The sequence below is a fragment of the Sarcophilus harrisii genome, chromosome 2 (assembly GCF_902635505.1).
Source record: "Sarcophilus harrisii chromosome 2, mSarHar1.11, whole genome shotgun sequence".
NCBI lineage: Eukaryota > Metazoa > Chordata > Mammalia > Dasyuromorphia > Dasyuridae > Sarcophilus > Sarcophilus harrisii.
This window is the reverse complement of record NC_045427.1, coordinates 357,270,385-357,286,860: the sequence shown is the minus strand read 5'-3', so window position 1 is coordinate 357,286,860 and position 16,476 is coordinate 357,270,385. Positions and strand designations below refer to the sequence as shown.

Below are 16,476 nucleotides of genomic sequence, written 5' to 3'. Positions count from 1 at the left end.
TTTTCCCCAAACAAGGAGATTTGCTTACGTTGTTATGATTTTATAAATTTAAACAAATACTGGCTTTTGGAAATATAGTGATATGTATTGCCTTGTTGCCTTATGTAGAAATCAATGTGGGTCTGTTCTAACCACTATTCCTTAGTTTGCAGAAAGCTGGATGGGATACTCTGGCCCTGGCTATGGAATCCTAAGCCTTGTGGTTTCAGAGAAGTATGTCTGGTGCCTGGACTACAAAGGTGGACTATATTGTAGCGGCCTCCCTAGTGCTGGAATACGGTGGCAGAAATTTGAAGATGCAGTCCAGCAGGTGGCAGTCTCTCCTTCAGGTTAGAATCCTTGGCTTCTAGGTGTCTACCTTTCTTTACCTAATTTGATAAAAACTACCACCATTAATTTTATTAATACTAATATGAATATATGAATATGAGTGAAGGAAAGATAGAAGAAATGAAAATCATTTAGGTATGTACTCTTCATCAAGCATCATGCTAAATTCTGAAGTTACAAATATAAAAATAAGACAGACTCCAATCAGGGTGCTTACATTCTGGTAGAGAAAGACATCATCATCAAAAACATTGTGACTGATGAAGGCTCTTTTGATTTAAGAAGTTACGCAGATGGTGAGTGGCAGCTAGAAGGGAGTCAACTGATAAGCCCTTTCCAGAAGGATTGATAATACTAATTTGATTAGTGGTTCCAGAGCAAGAGATAGAAAGGGGAAGTGGGATATATAATGTGATAGAGTAAGTAGCAAAAAGATGGTAGCTATAGGTCATTGGATGTGATATGAAACATATCAGGAATACACAAAAATATATAGGCCTTTTTTTTCCTTGGCTTTGCCACAGCTTTGAGAATTAAAATACCACATTGATAAAAATCAACTGTCCCAAAATTTTGCATTTCCTTAATTTTCCCAATTTTTGCTTAAAATTCTAGTTTTTTGTCTGATTCTTTTGCTTTCTATTTCATTTATTTTAGGACTTGAAAGGAACTTGCTATGCCAAACTTGTAGACACATCTTTTTTAGTATGTGCTTTTTTTGTTTGTTTGTTTTCAAACATCAAACTTTTAATTGTTAACTGGTAGCTGATGGATAGCCTATTAAATGTGGTATATTCCTTATTAAAATACAATATGTTTCCGTTTTTGGATTTAGTTACTTGTATCATTAAAGGTTCAGTAACAAGTCCTTTTATCTGTTCAAACCTCAAAACATTTTGGATATATTCATATTGAATCATGGGATTTGGAACTGCTGGATGGTGCTTTAGAGATTATTTAGTTTTATCCCATAACTTTATAAATAAGGATAGTAAGAACAGAGAAAGAGTAACTATAAGTAGCAAAGCTATAAACTATACCCTCATATTTCACATCTCCTTTGTACCACACTATAGTGGCTTCTGCTCTGTTTTCTCTTTTATAAATATGTTTACTTTTAAAATAGTTAATTAAGCAATTAAGGTACTTCCTAACCATATATTGTAGTCACATTAATTCTTTCAAACTATCAAGTTACTCTTTCATGTGTTAGAGCAGAAATTAACTAAATGATGCCTAATGGCTTTAAATTATCATTACCATTCCCTCTTGCATGAAGCAATTTAGTTATCTAGTCTTTTTAATGTTAGTAGCTTCTCTCCCTTCTCAAGGAGAGTGAAGCAGGGAGTTAGGATAAAACAGAATGTATTTGCATGCAATATTTATTTGAATTCAACTAACATATTGGAAAGAAATTGGATACATAAAACAGATATATTGGAGCAGGAAAGTATTAGGATGTTTATTTTAGATTGTGTCATAAAGTTCTTATTACTTTTGTTTCCATGGTGTGCCTCAGTTTTCTTTGCTTATAAATTGGAAGCTATGGTGACTACTCATTAACTTTTTGTTTTTAGCATGGACTTATTTAATCATTCATTTATTTTAAAAATTATTTTGTTTTAATCCAGTCAAGATCTACCTTCTTACTCTCTCACCACACATCTCATCACTTCCTACATCCTTGCAATGAGAAGCCAAGAATAAAACCCACTACTAACATATATAGTCAATCAACACATTATCTCTGTTTAAAAAAAAAAATCCTCATTCTGTATTCTGAGCTTTTTCTCAGAAGGTGGGTAGCATCTTTCATCATTATTCTGGAATCCTAGTTACTCATTACACTCTTAAGAATTCAGCAAAATAATATTTTAGCACATTTATGTACCATAACATGTTTGTCCATTCCCACATTTATGGATATTCTCACAGATTCCCATTCTTTGCCACTTCAAAAAGAACAATAGATATTTTTGTACATATATAGAGTTGTTTTGCTTAGGACTAATCCCCTACCCTAATATATCCTCTGTTTTGTTTTCCTACCTCCTTTCCTCCATTTTCCTTTTGTTTGAAATTGATTTTTATACCCAATACTATGTATGTGTATTATTCCTTCTTTTGAATAGTTCAGATCAGAGTAAGGTTGAAGTGTTACCTGATCCTTCTCTCCATCTCCTCCTTGTTTATCTATGTAGTATCTATGTGCACATCCTAATTATATAAGATAATTTTCCCTAATCTTCCTTTCCCTCCTTCCTCACCCCCTTCTATCCAAAGTATTTCTCTTCTCCTTTCTATGAATTCTTAAGATCATCAAGACAAAGAAAAAAACATTCTTAGGGCTTACCTAATTGGACTTTGTCAGTGGTTTCTGATGATAGTAGAATTTAAAGGTGATATGTGTATCATCTCCCTAAATTTGAATGTAAACTATTTATCCTTGTTCAGTCCGGTATCATTATTCATTCATGTTAACTTTTTTATATTTGCTCTTCATTCTTGTGTTTAAACTTCAAATTTTCTATGCAGTTCTAGTCTTTTCATTTATAATGCTTAAAAGTCTTCTATATCATTAAAAGCCCAATTTTTTCCCCCTATGATATTAAGCTCAGTTTTTCTGGATGGATTATTCTTAACTGTAAGCTCATATCTTTTTCTTTCTGTAATATCCTATTCCAAGTTTTTTTTTTTCTTTAAAGGAGAAGTTGCCAAGTTTTGTGTGATACTGACTGTGGCTCCTTAGTACTTAAATCTTTCTGCCTGCTTTCCATTTTTTTTTCTTTTGACTTGAATGCTCTTATTTTTAGCTATGATGTTCCATATAGTTTTCATTTTGGGTAATCTGGGGATTTTCTTTTTCTATTTTGCCTTTTGGTTCTAAAAGGTATGAGCAGTTCTATCTTAAGATCTCTTAAAATAGGCTCTTTTTTGTGTCATAGATTTCTAACAGTACAATATTTTTTAAGTCCTTTGACTTTGTTTTCATATTGTTTTGTTGTTTCATGGAGTCATTTGTTTCTATTTGATCCATTCTGATTTTCAGGAAGTTTAATGCTTGAGCCAAGCTGTTGATTCTTCTTCAAGTCTTTTCTTTCATAGCTTTTATTTTCTACTTTTTTCCCTCAGGTTCTTTCTGTTTATTAAAAAACCTTTATCTCTTCTAGGAAGAGCTGTGTTTTTTCTATAGTTGTTCCTAAACTATGTTTCTCTCTTGTAAACATTATTGCATGATTCTCTTTTTTTGTGTTTGTGCCTTGAGCATCCCTGTAATATCTCATTATGGCAAGGATCCTTTTTTGTTTGCCTTCCAGCCCGTTTCCTGGCTTGAAACATCATGTTAGAGCTGGACTCTGCTACACTTATGAAGGGAATATCTGGAATAGTCCTGTTGTATCTTGGAATATTGACTGTTATGCTATTTTAGGAACTGAGAGACAGGGTAGGGACTTATAAGTTTTCAGTGCTACCAAAGTGGTTCCACTTGGGGTAAAGTCTGTTTGCTGGCCCCCCTAGTTTGAGTTCTGCAAATTCCTGACCTGAGTTTGAGTGTGAGCAAAAGTAGATTGCTGATGGAATCCATCCTTGCCAATCAGTTGAAAAGCTCTTGGAGGTTCAGAGTGGCAGAATTATAAGCTCCCCTTTGGTCTGGGATTCTAGCTATGACTATTCCTTTGCAGGTTGAGCTAGATGCTAGAAGCTGTGGATCTTAGGTCTGAGCTGAAACACTGCTCCTGGTTTCTGAATTTCCTTCTTTTTCGGTATACCACCTGGGACCTAGTTGTACTATCTTGTGTAGGTCTGTGACCCAGAACAAGATAATGGACAACAAAGACTGAACCTATTCCTTGTTATAGTTGCTCCAGGGTGGATTCAGAAATAGCCTGCTCTTGAGTCTGGGACCTCTTCTTGGCCCAGTTCACAACCTGAGCATTAGTGTGCTTTGCATCATGCTACTTCAGGCCTGATTTAGTCCCCAAGGTCCATAGACCTCTCTGTCTCTCATACTATGCTGAATTGAGGTGACCAAGTACTCATTGGCTTTTTCTGGATTTCTCCATTGGGATTTGATATGAAGCATTTTCAAGATCTGTTTGGAGAAGTCTGTGGATGAGCTCACCACAGTGCTTAGCTGTATTATCTTAGTTACCTCTTTAGTCACATTGATTTTTTTTTTTTTAATAAAAGAATTTCCTGTGAAAGTAGCCTTGATAATAAATTAAATTAGAGTTGTTGGTATTTACATAATTGTATATTGTAATTATTTCTCTTTCTGACCATAATATTTGGCTCATCTAATTATTTAACTCTATTTTTCTTTTGATTTCACTGATTTTCTATTTATTTTCTCTTCCTTTTAAGCTTCATATCACAGCAATGTTTATCTTTTTAAGATACACCATGATCATGTCATTCTTCAGCTCAAAAACTCTCAAGTGGCTTTCTATTGCCTAATTCCTTGGTTTGGCAGTCAAGTCTTTTCCCAGTTTATTCTACTATTTTCCTCACCTGATTTTAAATGTTTACTTTTCCAAAATTTTCACTCTAGCTAAACTGAACTACTCACTAGTTAAACTGAACAGTTTTCCTAAAAACCTCTCTTTGCTTTTGTGGCTTTTTTTTTTATTTTTTATTTTTATCTTATTTTACCTATAGGTATACCTATAGGGTAATGTTTTCTTCTCCCTATCTTCACCTATGAAAATCCTAAATATTCTTTAAGGCTCAGTTTAACTACAACCCCTTTTTTCAAGTTTTTCTTGTTTACCCCACTCAAAAGTAATTTCATAACTCTTTAATTCCTCTAGCAGATTTCTGGGAAAGGTGACTGGTTGAATGGAGGCATCTAATGCCCATATATGTATTCCACAAAACCCTAAAAATTACAGCAGATTGAATGATGATCAAGAAATTCAATGGAAAAACTAAAGACTTCATTCCATAAAAACTTGTCCAGAAGCCCACAAATAATAGAAAAGAGGACAGACCCACCAGGACATGAAAACAATATGGAAGACTTTGTGTCAGTACCAGAGATGGGCCAGAGGCAAGAGTATTGAAACTAGCTCTAAGATTCCTAAATTTTCAGTGTGAACATTTATACTTTAGGAATCAATAATTGCTATCCTGATGGTTACTATGAATGTTAATAATACAAATTCAATTTGAAAGTTTTTTGGGCATGCATTTCTTCCCTTCACACCTCCCAAGAGAACGTGGTTATTAGACATTTACCATCACACCCCTATTATATTGCTTGAGTTCAGCAGAATTGCAATAGAAAGCTTAGGGACTGAAGTTCTTGCTAGGCCAAAAGCCTGGTGACTGTAATAATAGTTATAACTGACATTTATGAGTTTATGGTTTGCAGAATGATTTCCATCCTTTATGTCATTTGAACTTTACAATATCATTAAGAAGAGACACCTGTACCTTGCAAGGTATCTGAAGGCAGTCAGAATGGAGCTTTCTTACATATATTATTAATTATTATAGATACAAAGATACCCAACCTAGAAGAAAAGAATAATTCCTCAATACTTGTAAGTTCAAAGGGAAAAATGAATTTTCCACAAGAGGTACATGATTGCATAGAAGAAAAGAGATAAAAAATGAAATAAAGACATCTGGAGGAAAGAACTGGAAAGAAAATAAATAGCTAATAGAACAGAAAACAGTAAACTTTATCCAAGTAATGGACTTCATAAACCTCAGAATGGACCAAACAAATCAACAATTAAATAAAACAAGAAATTTTAGAATGAAATCAGAAAATTGGGGGGGGAGGATCTAGAAGAAAATGAAAGAGGTCTCATCACAAAGAATTTACTTGGAAAACTGGTAATGGAAAGAGCATTTAAGAATCATCATATTCCCTAAAAAAATCATAATAAAAAAAAGAAAAGAAAGAAAGAAATAAGCAAACCTTGGATACTATAGTTAAAGTAATAATAAATGAAAATTGTCAGATCTGTTAGAACTAATCTGCAGTTTTTAGTTTTAAAAATAGAATTCACTGATTATCTCCTAGAAGAAATCCTAATAGAAAATATTTCAGAAATGACATAGCTAAAATACAGAGCTTCCATATCACAGCGGTACTGCAAGTATTCAGAAAGCGTTTAAGTTTCAAGGATCCGCACTTAGGATCACATAAGACTTGGAAACATCTACTAAAAAGGGGAATTCTTGGAATATAATATTCCAGAATTCAAGAGACATAGGCTTATATCAAAAAGTTATTACTGTGAAAAGCTAAATATTATCCTATAGGAGGAAAAATAGGAGGATTTTCAGGCATTCTTGATGAAAAGATTCCAAGTGAGCAGAAAATTTGAGTGGCAAACACAAGATTCAGATGAAACCTGTATTAGTAAACTTAATTCGAAAAACTGAAATGGGCTCTATGATATGCTAACATTCTGGTAAGAGGAGAAAAAACAAACATTCCTTAGGAACCTTAATGTCTTCAAAGAACATTAAAAAGAGTTGAATAAGACAAATAGAAGACCTGAGAAATAAGTTGGTTTTATTCTGAAGGTTTTAAGAGAGAAAAATACTAATGTAAAAAAGGAGGGAAAAAAAGACTAGAGATTTCTATTTTTCATAATTGGAATATATGAGAAGGAAAAATAAAATTGAAGGAAAGGATTAAGAGAGCAGGAAACAGATGAACTCTTATCGGACCTGTACAAAAGAGGATCAAATGCATATAACATGTATAAACATCAGATGCCACAGGGAAAGAGTAGAAGCTAGGGGAAGAAGAGAATATTAATAAGGATAATACTGAGGAGAGAATAGTTGCAAGCAAAACAAACTTCAGCTTTGGAGGGTAGATCCAGAAGGGCAAGAATTAAAGGGAAAAGAAAAGGTGGGCAAGGAGAAAAGATCAATGAAAGGTAAAGCAGATCAGTTGATTTACATAATTTGATTTGATTCATTTTCTTTTTTTTATCACTTTCCTCTTTGTAAAATGCAACGAATTGTTAAGCAATAAAATAGTACAACAGGTTATGAATGGAAGAAAATCAGCAATCATAATAGTGAATGTAAGAATATATACACACACACACACACATATGCATATATATGTATATGCATATACATATATAGAATAGATCCAAAATAAATAGAAAATTTCTTCAAACATATGAAGACAATATTCCTCAGTAGTCAAAGAATATAAAATCACTTTTCAAAGAATGAAACCTGAGCTAGCAACAGCCAGATGAAAAATATGCTCCAAATCACAATACAAAGAAAAATGTAAATTTAAACTATTTTTAGATTCTAAGTTCCCCCCCCAGATTAGCAAAGATAAGTAGGAAAATGACAGTTGTTAGAAACACAGGCGCACTAATGCATTTTATGTAGAGTTGTAAATTTGTTCTTCCGATGGAAATATTTGGAACTGTTCCCCAAAAGTCATTGAATAATACATGTGCTTTACTCTAATTCTATAATAAGCTTATATTCTAAAGAGATCAAAGGGAAAGGGAAAGGACTTAGATATATAAAAATATAACAGCATGTTTTGTCATATTAAAGAATTATAGACAAAGTTGGGAAGTAGTCGAACAAATTGTGGCATGTTAATATTATTTTGCTGTAACAAATGACTGAATAGATGATTTTAGATCATCTTGGTAAGACTTATATGAACTAAGGTGGCCTAAAGTGAGCCAAATCAGGAAAACAATTTAGACAATTACTACAACCTTGTAAAGAAAAGTAGCTTTCGGAGACTTGAGAAATTTAAAAGTAGTGACCAAACATGATTCCAAATAACCTGTCTCAGATCTTGTTACCCATCTTCTTACTGAGAGGTGATGGGACTCAAGGTATAGAAAGAAACATTTCTAGATATAGCTAATGTATAGATTTGTTTTCCTTAATTGTTTATTTGTCACAGTGTTCTTTAAAATATTTTTAATTGAGGTTATGAGGAATTGGGGAAAACATTAGGGATTAGCAGTAATAATACTGAAGAAAAGAAAGGGGGAAAGAAAGACGATTGGATTTAGAAAAAAAAAATTCCCAGTACAAAAGGAAGCACATAAGCAGGACAGCTTTGAAAATATCTTTTAAAAAATAATAATAAAGCAAGCTGTATGGCATAGAGATTTATATCATATATGATCCTTTTTTGGTTCTACTTCATATATGGAAATGCTCGTTTTTGTTACATTCAGAATAATTCCTATAGTACTTATATCATTTGTGGCACTAGCTTATGCTTCCTCATATTGTATCTATTTGTATACTTAATAGATTTGTAGGCTCTTTGAAGATAGTCTCATATCCATTTTTGTATCTCCCATAAAATGTATATTATAGATACTGAGTATATATTTATTATTGACTTTTTTATAGGTGCACTTCTCTGGAAGATTGAACAGAAATCTAACAAGGCATTTGCCTGTGGGAAAGTAACCATCAAAGGAAAGCGGCATTGGTATGAAGCACTGCCACAAGCTGTATTTGTAGCTTTAAGTGATGATACTGCTTGGATTATTAGGACTAATGGAGATTTGTACTTACAAACAGGTAATTAAATTTGGCATTGAATTGTGCTACATCTTCACTTATAAATAGCACTCTTTTAAAAAATATTTTTTTAATTTAATTTTTAAAAATTTTATTAAAACTTTTTATTTACAAAACATATGCATGGGTAATTTATCAACATTGACGCTTGCAAAATTTTCTGTTCCAAATTTTCCCCTCCTTCCCACTATTCCCTCCCTGAGATGGCAGATAATCTAATACATGTTAAATATGTTAAAATGTATGTTAAATGTATACATATTTATACAATTATCTTGCTGCACAAGAAAAATTGGATCATGAAGGAAAAAAAAAACCTGAGAAAGGAAACTAAATGCAAGCAAACATCAACAGAGTGAAAATGCTATGTTGTGGTCCATATTCAGTTCCCACAGTCCTCTCTCTGGGTGTAGATGGCTCTCTTTATCACTGAACAATTGGAACTGGTTTGAATCATCTCATTGTTGAAGAGAGCCATGTCCATCAGAATTGATCATCATATAGTCTTATTACCATATATGATGATCTTCTGGTTCTGCTCATTTCACTTAGCATCAATTCATGTAAGTCTCTCCAGGCCTCTCTGAAGTCATCCTGTTGGTCATTTCTTATAGAACAATAATATTCCAAAATATTCATATACCATAATTTATTCAGTCATTCTCCAATTGATGGGCAACCATTCACTTTCCAGTTTCTAGCCACTACAAAAAGGGTTGCCACAAACATTTTTTGTCATGTGGGCCCCTTTCCCTCCTGTGAGATCTCTTTGGGATATAAGCCCAGTAAAATCATTGCTGGGTCAAAGGGTATGCACAGTTTGATAACTTTTTTTTTATTAATAACTTTTTATTAGCAGAACCCATGCCAGGGTAATTTTGTACAACATTATCCCTTGCATGCACTTCTGTTCTGATTTTCCCTCTCTCCCTCCCCCCTCCCCCAGATGGCAAGCAGTCCTATACATGTTAAATAGGTTACAGTATATCCTAGATACAATATATGTGTGCAGAACCGAACAGTTCTCTGAACTGCAACAGCACAGGAAGAATTGGATTCAGAGGGTATAAATAACCCGGGAAGAAAAACAAAAATGCAAGCAGTTTACATTCATTTCCCAGTGTTCTTTCTTTGGGTGTAGCTGCTTCTGTCCATCCTTGATCAATTGAAACTGAGTTAGATCTTCTCTTTATCGAAGAAATCTATTTCCATCAGAATACATCCTCATACAGTAACATTGTTGAGGTATATAATGATCTCCTGATTCTGCTCATTTCACTTAGCATCAGTTCATGTAAGTTTTGCCAATCCTCTCTGTATTCATCCTGCTGGTCATTTCTTATAGATAACTTTTTTTTTTTTTAATGGCTTTTTATTTACAAGTTATATGTATGGGTAATTTTACAGCATTGACAATTGCCAAATCTTTTGTTTCAATTTTTCCCCTTCTTCCCTCATCCCCTCCCCTAGATGGCAGGATAACCAGTAAATGTTAAGTATATCAAAGTATAAATTAGATACACAATAAGTATATATGACCAAACCGTTAAAACTAGGTATTTCCTTCAGATGGTAAGGGGTGTGTCCTCTTGTTAGATCTTTTCTTAGGACACAGCACTAACTCCAGGTGTTTCCCTTCTGTGGATCCACCTCCCCAGTGCTGAGTGGGTTAGGCAAGGGGTAATTTCAGCGGAGAGTAAACATAAATGACCAGCTTTGAGTCCATAGGTGAAGAAGGATGCAGAGAGAAGTAGAGAGAGGCAGAGATGTAGAGAGATTCAGAGATGCAGAAAGATTTAGGGATGTAGAGAGAGAGAGAGATGTAGAGACATACATATACTTACATACAGGAAGCTCTTGCTTCCTGCTAACCCCTGCTAAGATTACCAATAAAGAATGGCTGTAGTGCTGCTACTAGGCTTATACTCCAAGGAGATACTAAAGAAGGGAAAGGGACCTGTATGTGCCAAAATGTTTGTGGCAGCCCTGTTTGTAGTGGCTAGAAATTGGAAAATGAATGGATGCCCATCAACTGAGAATGGTTGGGTAAATTGTGGTATATGAATGTTATGGAATATTATTGTTCTGTAAGAAAGGAGACCAGCAGGATGAATAGAGAGGGTTGGAGAGACTTGCAGGAACTGATGCTAAGTGAAATGAGCAGAACCAGGAGATCATTATATTAATTCAACAACGATACTGTATGAAGATGTATTCTGATGGAAGTGGATTTCTTTGACAAAGAGACCTAATTCAGTTTCAATTGATCAATGATGGACAGAAGCAGCTACACCCAAAGAAAGAACACTGGGAAATGAATGTAAACTGTTTGCATTTTTGTTTTTCTTCCTGGGTTATTTTTACCTTCTGAATCCAATTCTCCCTGTGCAACAAGAGAACTGTTTGGTTCTGCACAAATATATTGTATCTAAGATATACTGTGACATATTCAACATATATAGGACTGCTTGCCATCTAGGGGAGGCGGTGGAGGGAGAGGAGAAAAATCGGAACAGAAGTGAGTGCAAGGGATAATGTTGTAAAAAATTACCCTGGCATGGGTTCTGTCAATAAAAAGTTATTATAATATAAAATAAAATAAAATAAAGAAAGACTGTTTGGCATCTTAACATTGGCTTGTCTTCATGTATTTCCAGGAAGATTGGTATGTGTGGCCCTGGCAATCAGAAGCCTCAGTGGTAGGTCACACTTTGCCAATACCAAATGGTTTTGATGACTGCTGCTTTATAATATAGTTTTAGATCTGGTACAGCTAGGCCACCTTCATTTGATTTTTTTCCATTAATTCCCTTGAAATTCTTGATCTTTTGTTCTTCCAGATGAATTTTACTAGGTCAGTAGAATAGTTTCTTGGGAGTTTGATTGGTATAGTAATAAATAAATAGATTTGTTTAGGTAGTATTGTCATCTTTATTATATTTGCTCAATCTATCCAAGAGCACTTGACATTTTTCCAGTTGTTTAGATCTGACTTTATTTGTGTGGAAAGTGTTTTTTAATTTCGCTCATATAGTTCCTGACTTTTCCTTGGCAGATAGATTCCCAAATATTTTATACTATCAACAGTTCTTTTAAATGGAATTTCTCTTTGTATCTCTTGCTGTTGTATTTTATTAATGATGTATAAAAAAGCTGATGATTTATGTGGATTTATTTTGTATCCTGAAACTTTGCTATAGTATGGATTATTTCTAATAGTTTTTTAGTTGATTTTCTAGGGTTCTCATATCATCTGCAAAGAGTGATAATTTGGTTTCCTTATTACCTACTCTAATTCCTTTAATCTCTTTTTATTCTCTTATTGCGAAAGCTAGCATTTCTAATACAATATTGAATAGTAATGATGGCAGTGGGCAACCTTGTTTTACCCTTGATCTTACTGGAAATGGTTCCAATTTATCCCCATCACATATAATGCTTGCACATGGTTTTAAATAGATGCTACTGACTATTTTAAGGAAAAGTCTATTTATTCCTATACTATCTAGTGCTTTTAATAGGAATGAATGTTGCATTTTATCAAATGCTTTTTCTGCATCTATTGAGATAATCATATGTTTCTTGTTAATTTGGTTATTCATATAGTTAATTATGCTAATGGTTTTCCTAATATTGAACCAGTCCTTAATTCCTGGTCTAAATCCTACTTGGTCATGGTGTATTATCCTGGAGATGATTTTCTGTAATCTTTTTGCTAAGATTTTATTTAAGATTTTTGCATCGATGTTCATTAGGGAGATTGGTCTATAATTTTCTTTCTTTGTTTTTATCCCAGTTGGGTTAGGTATCAGTACCATGTCTGTGTCATTTGGTAGGAGTCCTTCATTACCTATTTTTTCACTAGTTGGTATTGTTTGGCATAACTCACATGTAAATACATCTGGTTCTGGGAATTTTTTCTTATGGTGTTGATTAATAGCTTGTTCTATTTCTTTTTCTAAAATTTAAGTAATTTATTTCTATTTTTGTTAATCTGAGCAATCTATTTTTGTAAGTATTGCTCCATTTCACTTAGGTTATAGAATTTATTGGCATAAAGTTGGCAAAGTAACTCCTAATTATTGCTCTAATTTCCTCTTCATTGGTGGAAAGTTGTTCCTTTTCATTTTTGAGACTAACAATTTGATTTTCCTCTTTCCTTTTTCTAATCAAATTAAAGGTTGATCTATTTTGTTGGGGTTTTTTCATAAAACCAACTTTTAGTTTTATTTATTTATTCAATAGTTTTTTTATTTGAAATTTGTTAATCTCTCCTTTTATTTTTAGAATTTCAAGCTTGGTATTTGATTGGGGGTTTTTAATTTGTTCTTTTTCTAGCTTTTCTAGAACTTACAACTGTAAGACCCATTCAGTGATTTTCTCTTTCTGTATTTTATGCAAGTAAGCATCTAGATATATAAAATTTCCCTTATTACTGTTTTGGCTGCATCCCACAAATTTTGGTATGATTTGCTGTTTCACCCATTGATTCTTTTTTTTTTTTTTTTTTTTTTTTGCAATTGGGGTTAAGTGACTTGCCTAGAGTCATACAGCTAGGAAGTGTCAAATGTCAGTCCTCCTGACTTCAGGGCTGGTGCTTTATCTACTGTACCAACTAGCTGCCTCTCACCCATTCATTCTTTAGGATGAGATTATTTAGTGTACAATTACTTTTTGGTCTATTTTCTCCTGGCCTTATATTGCATGTGATTTTTATTGTATTATGATCTAAAAAAAAATTCATTTACTATTTCTGCTTTTCTGCATTTGATTTTGAGGTTTCTATGCCCTGACACATGGTCAGTTTTTGTATAAGTTCCATTAACCACTGAGCAAAAAAATAAACTCTTTTCTGTCTCCATTCAGTTTTCTCCAAAGATCTATCATACCCAACTTTTCTAACATTTTGTTTATCTCTTTAACTTCTTTCTTATTTATTTTGTGACTCGATTCATCTAGTTCTGAGAGAGGGAGGTTGAGATTCCCCTACTAGTATAGTTTTGCTGTCTTATTTCTTCTTTCATCTTTCAACTTCTCTTTTAGGAATTTCCATTATACCACTTGGTGTATATATGTTTAGTATTGATATATTACTTCATTATCTATGGTACTCTTTGGTAAGATATAGCTTTCTTCCTTATCTCTTTTAATTAGATCTATCTTTGCTTTTATTGATCTGAGATCAGGATCGCTACCCCTGCTTTTTTTTCTTCACATGAAACATAATATATTCTGCTCCAGACCTCTTCCTTCATTCTGTATGTATCACTATTCTTTAAATGTGTTTCTTGTAAACAACATATTGCAGGATTCTGGCTTTTAATCCAGTCTGCTATCCCCTTCTGTTTTATGGAAGAGTTCATCCCATTCACATTCACTGTTAAAATAACTAATTCTGTATTTCCTGCCACCTTATTTACTCTAAGTTATGCTTTTCTCTTTCCTTTCTCCCTTCCTTCCTCCCTAGTATTTTGCTTTTGATAACCACCTCCCTTAGTATTCCCCCTTTAGAGCCCATCTCCCTTTTTTACATCGTTCCCCTAATTCTTCTGTTTTTCCTTCTATTAGCCCTTCCCTTTTTTTCCCCTTTCCCTCTTACTTCCCTATGAGACAAGTTTCTTTATGATACCAAATATGTCTGATATTCTCTTTTAGAGCCAAATGAGAGTAAGATTCACACATTCCTCTCCCTTCTTTCTCACAATAATAATAGGTTTTCTTTGCCTCTTTGTGAGATGTAATTTCCCTCATTTTACCTTTTTTCTTTTTCTAGTATGATCCCCTTTCTACCTCTAGTTTATTTTTCTTATTATCATAATAAAATCAACTTATACCCACATTCTCTAAGTATACCCGTAACAGAAACATAGTTCTCAAGAGTTCTTTCCTTTTTACCTTTTTATGCTTCTCTTGAGTTCTGTGTTTGGAGATGAAATTTTTTGTTCAGTTTTGGGATTTAATTTTGGGATCTCTTTTTTTATTCATTGCATTCTTTTTCCATTTTTTTCCATTCCTTCTTACAATGTTCTCATTTCATTTCCCCATTTTGCTTCTAACTCTTTTAAGATCCTTTATGCAATCTTCAAAGAAAGCCTTGTGAAATGGGGACCAGCTCATGTCTCTCTTTGGAACTTCTTCTGGAGTTGCTTTGCCTTTAGAAACCTCAGGATTTGAAGTCTGTTCTCTCTCTCCATAATAGCTGTCTATAGTGAGAGTTCTTTTTTGTTTTGTATTTATTTTTTTTTAAGGCTTGAGATCTTTTCAATGTAAAGTAGCTATAACTACTTTAAATTTCCCTGGGGCTGTTCTGTTGATTGAGTTCCAGTGCTGGCTAATGGTGGCTAAGTCCAGCATTCTTCTGGGCTTCAGTGGTTTACAATTTGCCCTTTACAAAAGGCAAATCTGCCAAACCACCTGCTTGCAACCAGGACAGAGTGACCTAAAAGGCTCACAGAAGATTCCCTGGTGCATGGAACTCAATGCTCTGATTCACTGCCCCAGCTCCTTGCTCTAGTCGCCTTGTGCTGTGGTCTGGGCTCAGTAGACTGTCCCCCTGCCCATTTAAAAGAGACCTGTTCTGAAGTTGGAAGACCAAGGTATCTTCTTCTGGGAATGTGTTATACTCCAAATATTTATGGATTTTTTGACTCCAAGACCAGTTTAGAGGCTTAATCTGCTGTTGATTTGAGAGAAGGTTGGAGGAGGTCACAGAGAGCTGTGTCTGCTCTCCACTATCTTGGCTGCCTCCATTTCCTCCCCACCCCCCAACATGCTATTCATAAATAGCACTCTTAGATTAAATTAAAATCTTGAAGACTTTGGAGCATAGCTCATCAGCTAAGGTTTTAGAGGATCAGTTTTAGAAATGATTCTTTTATGTTTTCTTTTTGTGGCAAATTGGTAGCTGAAGAACTTATTCCATCTCCATGCTTGAAATATATTTCCTCCTCATTCTTAGAAGAGATTTCAATACTATCTAGAGTAACTCTCTTGAGGAAACTGAAACTTAGAGCAATTAAGTAATTTGCCACAAGTACCATAGGGTTAAAATACTAACATAATAGGGTCGGGATTTGAACATAGATGATTTGACTCCAAATCCAGGATGCTTTGTAGATTACACCACATGCCTGTCAAATCTTCATTTTTCTGGAAGTCCCATCCAGTTGTCTCTGTTTCTTGAAGTGTCCCTTTTCCTCTTCCACCCAGATAAAATGATTTTGATTTGTTCAAGTTTTCTTAGAATATTTTATCTAGATTCCTTCTTTGCCTCTGTACTTATATTTGTGTTCAAGTTGTATTCTTCCTTTTTTATCCCCTTTTTATTTTGTAAGCCTCTGTAATGAAGGTACTGTTTTGGATTTAGTCTTTGTATTGCTACTACCTAGCACAGTTTCATGCATATAAATGTAGAATTAAGTTGAATTTTCAAATTGTTTAGATCAATTTAAAGTGTTTCTTCTTATAATAGATCTAGTGCAAATCATTTATATTGCCTTGCCAAATCTAAAAAGAGATCATTAAAGTGCAATTAGTAATAGAATAATTTTTCCCCTTCCTAGGGCTTACATTAAGCTATTCCATTTCGTGTGC

At 33.8% G+C, this 16,476-nt stretch overlaps 1 protein-coding gene across 1 annotated transcript in view; it reads left to right on the top strand.

Annotated features, from left to right (window-relative positions):
• Positions 1-16,476, top strand: part of TECPR2 (tectonin beta-propeller repeat containing 2) — a 135,855-nt gene that overhangs the window by 49,775 nt on the left and 69,604 nt on the right. Inside the window, exons 10-11 of the mRNA XM_031953215.1 lie at positions 146-329; positions 8,710-8,883. Of these exons, the coding sequence (XP_031809075.1) occupies positions 146-329; positions 8,710-8,883 (358 nt within the window). The remainder of the gene's footprint in view (positions 1-145; positions 330-8,709; positions 8,884-16,476) is intronic.